The 13,193-nt window shown below is 39.8% G+C and overlaps 1 protein-coding gene across 1 annotated transcript; it reads left to right on the top strand.

Annotated features, from left to right (window-relative positions):
- Window positions 1–3,520, top strand: LOC123876486 (zinc finger protein 330 homolog). The gene is made up of 7 exons (XM_045922779.1): window positions 1–268; window positions 784–934; window positions 1,330–1,441; window positions 1,884–2,003; window positions 2,257–2,418; window positions 3,026–3,106; window positions 3,235–3,520. The coding sequence occupies exons 1-7, from the start codon at window positions 129–131 to the stop codon at window positions 3,387–3,389; spliced, it is 921 nt and encodes a 306-aa protein (XP_045778735.1). The 5' UTR covers window positions 1–128; the 3' UTR covers window positions 3,390–3,520.
- Window positions 3,521–13,193: the final 9,673 nt, after the last annotated feature.

Below are 13,193 nucleotides of genomic sequence, written 5' to 3'. Positions count from 1 at the left end.
TAGGCATTAGGCATATTTTCTAATGTGAAGGTGATGTGAAGTCAGCTGGTCCGTGGTTGCTGAATTTTAAAGTTTTTAAATCGTCTTTTGATAAACATATAATAGATTTAGAACTTGGATAACCCAAGATGCCCAAGAAAAAAACAGGTCAACGTAAGAAAGCCGAAAAACAAAAGCTGCGTCAAAAAGAAATCCGCAATGCGAGAGAACACGTCGATATAGCGCAGCATCCGTGCAACCTTCCCATGGAGTGCGACAAGTGCCTCAAGTAAATATACCGCTCCGGTGCAAGAGATATTGTTTATTCTGCTAGGGCTACACTGCGACGTCTTCGGATGGGCATTGACGACGCAAAGAAGGCAACTAACCTATATAAGTAATATGTGGGCATCTATGCCGGTTTTTATTCAGAAGGGTGTGCCAGTTGAGCTAAGGCAGCATACCACAGCGCATATGCTCGCATGGAATTATTTAAATATGATAGCATAGTATCTTATAATATTTATTCTGTAGTCTCATTATACACCTCATTCGCTCCTCTTCCTGAAGTGCTGATATAGATGGCTCTGTAAGCAATAGGACTGTTTCGCATAAATAGTTTTACTTTTAAGACAGCTATCTCTATTCATCTATTACCAAGTACCATTGTCATTCTGGATAAGTTTTATATTTGTTGAGAAGTGGTACAAGGTAACAAACATCAAACCTGAAAGCAACCAGACCACTGCTGGCTGAAAGTCAATGATTATATTAGGTGATGTATAAGTTTGAGTGTTTGTGCAGGAAGCAGAAGAGCCGTGCATTCTGCTACTTCTGCTCGGCGGTGCAGCGCCTGCCCGCGTGTGCGCAGTGCGGCAAGATCAAGTGCATGCTCAAGTCGGGAGACTGTGTGGTGCGCCACCCCGGCGTCTTCACCACTGGACTTGGCATGGTGGTGTGTAGCATATTCACATGCCATTCTTTTGTTTGACATCTGTGACTGCGGTGACAACTAGTAGAATTGATTGAGACAACTAATTGGAGGTTAAAATAAGTAATTAAAAAAAATCTGAAATGACACTAGTTGTGATCTGAATGAGGTTGGCAAATCCACTGAAAATCAAACAGTTAATGAGCCTTATACAATGATAGCCATGGGAGATATGAGGACTTGAAGAATTTGTTTAAAACTATTGTGACAACCTTGCTGATTGCGGAAATGAATTCATAAAAAACTTCTATGAACTCAAAGAATTGTGTGTCAGATAGTAGAGATAAAAGAATCTATGGCACTAACTATTTATTCATTTTATATGTAGTATATGAGACAAATGGTGTGTTTTGTTGCAGGGCGCGATCTGCGACTTCTGCGAGGCGTGGGTGTGCCACGGCCGCAAGTGCCTGCAGTCGCACGCCTGCACGTGCCCGCTGGCCGACGCCGTCTGTCTCGAGTGTGAACGAGGTCTTCTTATTTACCTTACCATTTGTTGTTTACATTATATTGCCATTCTTCAAACCGTTGACTCCGCAAGCGTTATATTGATACTGGTTCTAATGGCAACTAAATAGGGTATTCACATCTTTTTTTTATCAATGTAATAAGAAAAAAAACACACAAATTGATTTTAAATTAAATACTTTCACACATTGTGGCTTCAGGTGCCAGTCTTAGTTATAATGTTTAAAGTAGACTAGCACTCAAATTTTGAGTTGTTAAAGTTCATTTTTGTCCGTTTTAATTTCTAGCAATATTAAAAATAAAAAGAAGTAGTTACTTTAAATTCAGTGTTGGAGAATGATATCAGAATTGACTGTATTATGTAATAATTTAAAAGCCTGTAAGCCCCAGTTCCACAGAGAATAAGGAATACCATAATAACATTAGGCTGTTGTCATGTTGACAGGAGTATGGGAGCACGGCGGCCGCGTGTTCCGCTGCTGCTTCTGCCAGGGCTTCCTGTGCGAGGACGACCAGTTCGAGCACCAGGCCTCCTGCCAGGTGCTGGAGTCCGAGACCTACAAGTGTGAGTAGCATCCATCAATACTTCAAACTCAAATTGATAAAAAAAATCTCTTAGGTTCAACTCTATAATAAACAAAATAGGCATCAGACGAACGAAATAAGAAATTGCTATCTTATGTCACTATGGTAATGTTTTCCTCTGGCGGTAGAGCCGTCTACATTTACGTCTGTAAAAAGTTTCAAAAAAGACGTTAAATCAATGTCTTGATCAAGTGAATGAAAGGAGCTTGAGTGAAGAATGCTGCTGGTTACAGGTCAGTCGTGCAACCGGCTGGGCCAGTACTCGTGCCTGCGCTGCAAGACGTGCTTCTGCGAGGAGCACGTGCGCCGCAAGGGCGCGCGCGGCTCGCGCGGCGCGCCGCCCTGCCCGCGCTGCGGCTACGCCACGCACCAGACCGCAGACCTCAGCATGTCCAGTGAGAACCAGCTCTGCGTTCCTTTTCTTAAATATTGCCTGACAAAAATATTATTTCTTACCAGCTGATGTCCGCGACGTCGTTCCCGTGGTTATAGGTATATAGGTTTTTAAAAATCCCGTGGGAACTCATTGGTTTTCCAGGATAAAAAGTAGCCTATGTGTTAATCCAGGGTAAAACCTATTTTCATTCCAAACTTCTGCCAAATCCGTCCAGTAGTTTTTTGTGTGAAAGAGTAACAAACATCCATCCATACATACCCACAAACTTTCGCGTTTATAATATTAGTAGGATTAATTATTATTAAATAGAGCATCTTTCAAAATTCGTAAAATCTATATCTGCTGCTAGCTTAAAGTTCGCTCACTATATTTTAAACTGTTGATTTAACTAAAAATAACGTGTGGTCAAGTGTTTATTACGTCACATCTATGTATTTCATACAAGCTCCCTTACAAGCGACTAGTAGACTACATAATCCCCTATAAGCGATAGGTTTGCGCTTCACGACAAACATGCCTAATAAAAAGCAATGATGAATGAAGCACAAAAGATATAGACAGCATGACGATATCATATTGTTAGTAACTGGCAACCTGCTCCTCAGCTCGCTCGCACCGCTACGGGCGCCAGGGCGCGGCGCAGCCCGGCGACGACGACGACGACGCCGGAGACTACAGCCACGCAGGTACACACTATACAACTAGCCATCAAACATTTGTATGCATAATCCTATTTCACCAGTCCATCAATATTGATTGATCAATGATCATCACCCACACAAGCGCATTGTTCATATACTATCTCTATGAACAGGATACAACGCCGACGGCGGAATGGAAGGCGCAGACTACTCGTACTCGGAGTCCGACGACGACGACGACGACGACAGCGAGGAGGAGGAGGAGGACTCCGAGGAGGAGGAGGAGGAGGAGCCAGACAAGACTTCCACTACCAACACTAAGACGTAAATCATCACTGGCCTGTGATGAATCAACATCTTCTCATGAACTGCATAATATTGTTGTTTTATGGTTACTTCTGAATCACATCTGATATTTTATTTATTACATTTTATTCAATAAAATTATTTCGAAGATGATTTGTTTTTAATTTCATTAACATATAAATAATAAAGATAGATTTTTTTTGTCGATGGTGTCATTGGTCAACGTAAAGATTTATGAATAAATAAATTATTAAAAGAAGTCGGTTAATTATAATTTATGGCAGGTCGACATGGCAATCGCGGTATGAGGAGCGGGGACGCCCCGCACCGGGTAGCGGGGCGTCCTCGTGCTGATTGCCACAATATGGACCTGTCGCATTGTCGCATGCTTTACCTGATCTCGAAGGGTAGGGTCTGAAAATTCTGTGAAAAGAATGAACCTACCAGGCTTGTAGAAAATATATTTGTCTGAGTAATGGTAACACAAACCTTATGATGTCAGTGTTGTTACTTGCAGAGAGAGTGCGCTAGTGCAGACTTAATTATAGGGTTGTAGACATTGGACAAAAAGAAATATCGATATTCACAATAATTTGACGTAAATCCCCAAAGATTGCAAAACCGCTTTTCGTACGCACAATATATTAGAGTGTTGGCCTGAGGATCAGCCGAACGAAGACAGAACATCTGTTCTGTGACTTCGGTGGCCCCTCCAGTTTCTCTGATATCTCTTTGGATGGCGTAACTCTACCTGTCTGCTCCAATTTCCGGTACCTCGGTTCGCTCTTCCAAAGTGACGGTAGCATTGATCGAGACGTGAACAATAGAATGAATGCGGGATGGATGAAATGGCGACAGGTCTCAGGTGTTATATGCGACCCGAAAATGCCCCTTAAACTTAAGGGGAAAATTTACAAAACTGTCGTTAGACCTGTCACATTGTATGGTTCAGAATGTTGGGCGGTAAAAGGGAAGGATGAAAGACGAGTACATGCGACCGAAATGCGAATGTTGAGATGGATGTGTGGTGTGACAAGAATGGATATGATAAGGAATGAATATATAAGGGGAAGTTTAAAAGTAGCACCAGTGGTAGAAAAAATGAGGAGTAATAGGCTGGCATGGTATGGGCATGTAATGCGGAGGGAAGAGAGTCATATCACTAGAAGAATGTTAAATATGCATGTGGATGGAGAAAAGAGAAGAGGACGACCAAAGAAAAGGTGGATGGATTGCGTGAAAGAGGATATGCGTATAAAAGGGGTAGATGATAAGTTGATGGATGACAGAAGAGAGTGGAAGAGGAAGACATGTTGTGCCGACCCCACGTAGCATGGGATAAGGGCTGGAAGAAGAAGTTGCATATATTAGAGTCCGTTTTAGGATCGATAAAATTCAATTAAATAAATATTATACTTTGAGAAAACATATTTTTATTAGAAGACATGTTAGAGTAACATTCCAAATTTAAACAGTATTAGAATATTGTAACGCCACACCGCCTCAGACAATCGCAACGCGCCAACGCCAACCAGACTATCCGAGTCAAGCCGAGCCAAACGCCGGCCAATCATAGCCTAGCGGCCATTGAACGCCAACGCCAGCGCCATTGACAGCCGAACGCCACTCAGCAACAACTGCCGAATGCCTTCGGTGGGGATAACGCCATTGTAACGCCACACCGCCTCAGCCAATCGCAACGCGCCAACGCCAACCAGACTATCCGAGTCAAGCCGAGCCAAACGCCGGCCAATCATAGCCTAGCGGCCATTGAACGCCAACGCCAGCGCCATTGACAGCCGAACGCCACTCAGCAACAACTGCCGAATGCCTTCGGTGGGGATAACGCCATATAAAGCCATGCGAGCTCATTTTTAGGATTATTATTGTATCGTACGCATTATAAGCTGAAATACTGCCGGTTTGTGTAAATAAGTGTAATAAGTGTGTAATAAATGTGTAATAAGTAAATAAGTGTATTAGTAACAAATATATGAGAGTAATTATTAGTGTGTTGAGAGTAGTGATAAAAATAAATTAGTGCGATTATACTGATTTGCTCTTTTTATTTAAACCCACTGTTTCATCTCAGAAGTGGGATTAATAAAGAAAGTTATGATGCATAATCGCGCCAATTAACGATTCGGCAAATACATGCCGGCTACTTTGTTCCTTCGCGAGAGGGAAACGAATCACCGTGTAAAAATCAAGCGACAATGAAGATCGTCCACTTCTGGGGCCCGGAAGGTCCATAGAAGAGTTTTGAACCGGAGGTACATTCATCTGCAGCGTGCATGGTTTCTACGCCCGATGGCAACTTACCCTCAACTTCTACGCGTAATAACTGAGGTATGATCCATCCATTATTCCATTTCAAATTTTAATCCCGTTTTTAATGATATTGATGCATAGTGTAATGAGGTTGATCGTGTTTGTAACCTCTACTGATGAGATGACCGTGAAAGGTTAATATTGCTAACACCCTGTTTGAGGTTATGAAATTAGTATTAGGGCACGCGGGTTATGATAGGTGGTCATTATACGCTCGCGGATAGAGTGAATGGTTTGAGTGATAGCTGAAGCTAAAAATATAACTATAATTTGTGGCATATCTGACCGTCAAATAAAGGTTTAGGTTTAAAGACGTATTCTCATAAAAAAGGTCATTTACATGAGAAAATAAAGTTTACAATATTCGCCATTTAATGAAGTACTCATTCAGCGCATTTGCTGAAGTAATTCGCATTACTCATAATGTGAGCAGCTAATTATTCAGTTTTAAATGGATTGAATGAGTGTACATTTTTTTTATGTGTGCAGGTATTTTGTTGTACAGTTTAGCTCCTTCATAGGTAAGGATTTTTCTGCCATAAATTGTTCTAGTTTTGGGTAAGGCAAGGTAGCTAGCTCGACGAGTTTTAGTTTTAATTTTTGTAAATGTGATATTCGTGTGTATTGTTTTATTTACAGTTTTCCTAACAAAAATACACGTGCTGTATATATATATAACTGATGAAATAAAGGCGGTAAATACTAATGCTAAGATTTCAACCAATTTATTTAGTCAACTTTTTATCGAATTAGGTAAAAACCCGCTCAACCATCCGCTTTTCACGTTGCATCTCGCCGAGATACCCGCAATTTGAATTCGCAGTTTAATTCTAGAGTGCTATCGGTACGAAAAAGTTAACAAGTAATTCAATAAGTTAAATAGTAAAAAATAAAAACTCCCGACTGCTGTTTGCGCTGCATATTTTTTCGGCTCTTACATTAAATCGTATGAAATCCACCACATTGATTGTTTAAAGAATTTTACGTATCCATTGACACACACGCCATCAAGACGAATGACGTATCATTTATCAAAATCGGTTAAAGTTGTTGAGAGGTTATGAACTGACACAAATACATACTGATTAAACGCCTAATCCCTACTTTTGCAGCAATTAATTTAAAAAAAAATCTAGTATATCGGATGGTAAGAATAGTTCTCAGACTACCCGCAAATCTCAGCCAGTAGTTTTTTTAAGAAAACAAGCTTTGACGCTATTAGTGTTTTATTTGTACAAGAGTCAGTCTAAGTAGAGTGTAAGGTTCTATGTAGGTTATTTTTATCGCGTCGTCGGCGATATTCCCGCTGCAGTCATACAGACAACAGGGGGTACCTATGAATTATTTTTAATGGTACAATAATATCATTTACGTCAGAATCGGTTGCTGAACAGTTTCAGTGTGCTCAAACGCTGTTTTGCATATAGCATGGCGATCGCAATTCGAATATAAAATTGAATTATTTTATGACGTTGACTTTTGAGTTTCTTGTGAAATTGATTTTCATGTGGTTATATGATTTTTATATAATATGAATATAGATCTTCATAATAGGGGCAGACGTACTTTATGAATCGACTGGGAGCTACTTGTAGTCAAACAATAATATTGTGCTTATCTTTCTTTTCTCGGAATTTTTGGTGAGTTCGTGAAGTGCAAACGTCATCGCCTACGATGGTCACCACTGATGCTTTGCTGTGTGCTGTCTGCCTGATGCCGAGCGCGTCACTGCGAGGCACCACATCGTGGCGCGCTAACGATGCAGGGTTGCAGCCAATGGGTATCTATAAGCCGCCGCATTGTTGCCTATTTGGGGTGATATAAGCGCTGTTAAGCGTTTATGCTGTATGGTATGACTGTTCTTTTATTTTTACTAAAAGTTAGTGTTTATGAAGTCTGTACGTGTTGTAACTTGTAGTTTAAATCACATTCTTTGAATGATTGAGAGCATAGTAAGTAGATCTTACTCACGGCTTTGGAACTGTCTCGTATAATATACAAGCCAGTGGCACAGCGTATAAAAGAGTAAATACAAATAGGTAGTGTAATGTAGGCAGAATCGGGCACTTGGAGGAAACGTAATAATAACTATTACCAGTTAGATATCATTATGATTTTGATAATGCTTTTGTTATTTTAGTAAAAAAGTAGTGCTTGTAGGCAGCATGTATGTTACGTACTTTTGCCAACAAGCTTTCAATCGAGTCAATTTCATCATTCTACCTTAAGATTGTCGGTCCAATCATAATGTAAGTAGAAAGTTCAAGTGGCACTTTTAATTATAACCATGATTTAGCTTTGTGCCGTTCATTGTTAGTCAGGTGGACCGGACGTACCGTAAAAATTTGCACTAAGCCGATAGACTGACGTTTTACATAATATCTTGAGTTCAGTTGGTGTTAGTATGCCTGCCTGGTCATGTAGCTTACATAGTAGGGAATAGGAATGGAATAGAAAACTGTTATTTGACTGATGATCCTGTATTACCTAAATTCAATCGTGAACTGTTTTCGGAATTACATAGATGCCGAAGTGAAGACAGTAAGTAGCCAAGTCTTACTTTCTGCCGCCAAGTCTTACTTTCTGCCGCCAAGTCTTACTTTCTGCCGCCAAGTCTTACTTTCTGCCGCCAAGTCTTACTTTCTGCCGCCAAGTCTTACTTTCTGCCGCCAAGTCTTACTTTCTGCCGCCAAGTCTTACTTTCTGCCGCCAAGTCTTACTTTCTGCCGCCAAGTCTTACTTTCTGCCGCCAAGTCTTACTTCATGCAGCCAGGTCTTAATTTCTGTAGTGAGGTCTTACTTTCTACAGCCAGGTCTTACTTTCGGTAGCCAAGTTTTACTTTCGAAAGCCAAGTTTTACTTTCGATAGGAGTACTTTCATCTCGTTGCTCGTTGAGAGATCTCCCTGCAAGGATTTAAGTGAGATTCCTTTTCAAGTCAGAGTAATAGCATTCACAGCTTCACGAGAAGCTACTTCCTTTCTACAAGCCAGTCTGTTGACGGTTTTTCTTTCAAAAATGTCTCTAAAGTAAAACGTGGAAAAATAGTACAACTGAAAAACGATAATAATTTATAAATTAAATAATGTTCTTTTGTTTCGTCTTGGTTTTAAAGTAGATAAGATTGCAGTTTAGATCACAGACCAATAGCATTGGATTAGGATTTTGTAGAATTCATACTGACCACATTTTGTAAAACCATTTTGTAAGACAGCGAAAGGATATCGCTCATCAGTAGTATAGTTACAATTTGATTATTACAGATGCTTTTGCAAAATTTGTTACTAGCCGAAAACGATCAGTTTCGTAGAATATTATACATAATTTGGCTTATTTGAACATCCTAGCAAACTTATAAAGTGACTATAAGAATGCTTTTACTAGTAGACATTTTAGAGTTTTCGAGTGTCGACTGATTAATAGTTAGGTATGTTTCTACCTCCATGATACTACCACGAGCCAAGTGCCTAGTCAAGCCAAGCCAAGCACTAACCAGACCATGTTAAACGCGTTGTGCCACAGGCCCTAGCGAGACTGCGAATAAAATGATTGGACAAACTGCTTACTTGATATTATTTGGACTACTGACAATACTCTCAAAGAATGTGCTATCCATAATTTGGTATTTACCTAGGTCACGATGCCATGTTGCTATTAATTTAAATTAGTAAACTCGGGGAGGTTATGCGTAACAAGGCAAATGCTCGGTAAAGGATAACAAGCGATAGGATAAAGCTAACTAGATAATGTAACTGACAAAATTAATATTTCATTTAATTATAACAAAGGAATTTAGTTATTTAGTGGCAAGTTCCCACAAGCATTGCGACAAAAGTAAACACTGATAGCATTTATTCAGGTTCATTTTCGTAACCAAGCTGGTAGGCATTAAGAGAACCCGCAGTGTTAAGGGATTTCGAGGCTACAAAGCTTGTACATGCCTGAGCAGACTCTTTAAAGCCATATCACAGCGCCTACGGTTCTTATATCCAACAGTGCTAACTGTTCCGATAAATAACTTGAAACCGAAGACCTTATTGAGCTATTGCCTACCAGAAAGCTAACCAAGCATTTTCCCATTGCGGGAGCAATTCATTGTTTCAGGACGGCCGAATGTAACGCCACACCGCCTCAGCCAATCGCAACGCGCCAACGCCAACCAGACTATCCGAGTCAAGCCGAGCCAAACGCCGGCCAATCATAGCCTAGCGGCCATTGAACGCCAACGCCAGCGCCATTGACAGCCGAACGCCACTCAGCAACAACTGCCGAATGCCTTCGGTGGGGATAACGCCATATAAAGCCATGCGAGCTCATTTTTAGGATTATTATTGTATCGTACGCATTATAAGCTGAAATACTGCCGGTTTGTGTAAATAAGTGTAATAAGTGTGTAATAAATGTGTAATAAGTAAATAAGTGTATTAGTAACAAATATATGAGAGTAATTATTAGTGTGTTGAGAGTAGTGATAAAAATAAATTAGTGCGATTATACTGATTTGCTCTTTTTATTTAAACCCACTGTTTCACCATATAAGGCCATGCGAGCTCATTTTTAGGATTATTATTGTATCGTACGCATTATAAGCTGAAATACTGCCGGTTTGTGTAAATAAGTGTAATAACTGTGTAATAAATGTGTAATAAGTAAATAACTGTATTAGTAACAAATATTTGAGAGTAATCATTAGTGTGTTGAGTGAAGTGATAAAATAAATTAGTGCGATTATACTGATTTGCTCTTTTTATTTAAACCCACTGTTTCATCTCAGAAGTGGGATTAATAAAGAAAGTTATGATGCATAATCGCGCCAATTAACGATTCGGCAAATACATGCCGGCTACTTTGTTCCTCCGCAAGAGGGAAACGAATCACCGTGTAAAAATCAAGCGACAATGAAGATCGTCCACTTCTGGGGCCCGGAAGGTCCTTAGAAGAGTTTTGAACCGGAGGTACATTCATCTGCAGCGTGCATGGTTTCTACGCCCGATGGCAACCTACCCTCAACTTCTACGCGTAATAACTGAGGTATGATCCATCCATTATTCCATTTCAAATTTTAATCCCGTTTTTAATGATATTGATGCATAGTGTAATGAGGTTGATCGTGTTTGTAACCTCTACTGATGAGATAACCGTGAAAGGTTAATATTGCTAACACCCTGTTTGAGGTTATGAAATTAGTATTAGGGCACGCGGGTTATGATAGGTGGTCATTATACGCTCGCGGATAGAGTGAATGGTTTGAGTGATAGCTGAAGCTAAAAATATAACTATAATTTGTGGCATATCTGACCGTCCAATAAAGGTTTAGGTTTAAAGACGTATTCTCATAAAAAAAAAGGTCATTTACATGAGAAAATAAAGTTTACAATATTCGCCATTTAATGAAGTACTCATTCAGCGCATTTGCTGAAGTAATTCGCATTACTCATAATGTGAGCAGCTAATTATTCAGTTTGAAATGGATTGAATGAGTGTACATTTTTTTTATGTGTGCAGGTATTTTGTTGTACAGTTTAGCTCCTTCATAGGTAAGGGTTTTTCTGCCATAAATTGTTCTAGTTTTGGGTAAGGCAAGGTAGCTAGCTCGACGAGTTTTAGTTTTAATTTTTGGGAATGTGATATTCGTGTGTATTGTTTTATTTACAGTTTTCCTAACAAAAATACACGTGCTGTATGTATATAACTGATGAGATAAAGGCGGTAAATACTAATGCTAAAATTTCAACCAATTTATTTAGTCAACTTTTTATCGAATTAGGTAAAAACCCGCTCAACCATCCACTTTTCACGTTGCATCTCGCCGAGATACCCGCAAATTTCAACCAGAAGTTTTTAAGAAACAAGCTTTGACGCTATTAGTGTTTTTATTTGCACAAGGCTCAGTCATAGTATAAGGTTCTATAAACCTTTAAGGTTATTTTTTTCGCGTCGTCAGTGATATTCCCGCTGCAGTCATACAGACAACACGGGGTACGTGTGGGGTACCTATAAATTATTTTTAAGGGTACAATAATATCATTTACGTCAGAATCGGTTGATGAACACTTTCAGTGTGCTCAAACTCAGTTTTGCATATAGCATGGCGATCGCAATTTGAATGTAAAATCGAATTATTTTATGATGTTCACTTTTGAGTTTCTTGTGAAATTGATTTTCATGTGGTTATACGATTGTTATGTAATATGAATATAGATCTTCATAATAGGGGCAGACGTACTTTATGAATCGACTGGGAGCTACTTGTAGTCAAACAATAATATTGTGCTTATCTTTCTTTTCTCGGAATTTTTGGTGAGTTCGTGAAGTGCAAACGTCATCGCCTACGATGGTCACCACTGATGCTTTGCTGTGCGCTGTGTGCCTGATGCCGAGCGCGTCACTGCAAGGCACCTCCTCGTGGCGCGCTAACGATGCAGGGTTGCAGCCAATGGGTATCTATAAGCCGCCGCATTGTCGCCTATTTGGGGTCACATAAGCGCTGTTAAGCGTTTATGCTGTATGGTATGACTGTTCTTTTATTTTTACTAAAAGTTAGTGTTTATGAAGTCTGTACGTGTTGTAACTTGTAGTTTAAATCACATTCTTTGAATGATTGAGAGCATAGTAAGTAGATCTTACTCACGGCTTTGGGACTGTCTCGTATAATATACAAGCCAGTGGCACAGCGTATGAGTAAATACAAATAGGTAGTGTAATGTAGGCAGAATCGGGCACTTGGAGGAAACGTAATAATAATTATTACCAGTTAGACATCCTTATGATTTTGATAATGCTTTTGTCATTTTAGAAAAAAAGTAGTGCTTGTAGACAGCATGTACGTTACGTACTTTTGCCAACAAGCTTTCAATCGAGTCTATTTTATCATTCTACCTTTACCTATAATGTAAGTAGAAGGTTCAAGTGGCACTTTTAATTATAGCCATGATTTAGCTTTGTGCCATTCATTGTTAGTCAGGTGGACCGGACGTACCGTAAGAATTTTCACTAAGCCGACTAGACTGACATTTTACATAATATCTTGAGTTCAGTTGGTGTTAGTATGCCTGCCTGGTTATGTAGCTTACATAGTAGGGAATAGGAATGGAATAGAAAACTGTTATTTAACTGATGATCCTGTATTACCTAAATTCAATCGTGAACTGTTTTCGGAATTACATAGATGCCGAAGTGAAGACAGTAGCCAAGTCTTACTTTCTGCAGCCAAGTCTTACTTTCTGCAGCCAGGTCTTACTTTCTGCAGCCAAGTCTTACTTTCTGCCGCCAAGTCTTACTTTCTGCCGCCAAGTCTTACTTTCTGTCGCCAAGTCTTACTTTCTGTCGCCAAGTCTTACTTTCTGCCGCCAAGTCTTAGGTACTTTCTGCCGCCAAGTCTTACTTTCTGCAGCCAGGTCTTACTTTCTGCAGCCAAGTCTTACTTCATGCAGCCAGGTCTTAATTTCTGTAGTGAGGTCTTACTTTCTACAGCCAGGTCTTACTTTCGGAGCCAA

Source organism: Maniola jurtina, chromosome 21, assembly GCF_905333055.1.
Source record: "Maniola jurtina chromosome 21, ilManJurt1.1, whole genome shotgun sequence".
Taxonomy (NCBI): Eukaryota; Metazoa; Arthropoda; class Insecta; order Lepidoptera; family Nymphalidae; genus Maniola; species Maniola jurtina.
Note: the sequence above shows the minus strand (reverse complement) of the source record. Positions and strands in the feature narration are given on the sequence as shown.

What these genes read in the sequence shown, in the direction of transcription:
- LOC123876486 (XM_045922779.1), top strand. Translation starts at nt 129, where the DNA reads ATGCCCAAGAAAAAAACAGGTCAACGTAAGAAAGCCGAAAAACAAAAG. An exon ending in CTGTCTCGAGTGTGAACGAG is followed by an intron (nt 1,442 to 1,883) that starts GTCTTCTTATTT and finishes TCATGTTGACAG; the next exon opens with GAGTATGGGAGCACGGCGGC. An exon ending in CGCAGACCTCAGCATGTCCA is followed by an intron (nt 2,419 to 3,025) that starts GTGAGAACCAGC and finishes CCTGCTCCTCAG; the next exon opens with CTCGCTCGCACCGCTACGGG.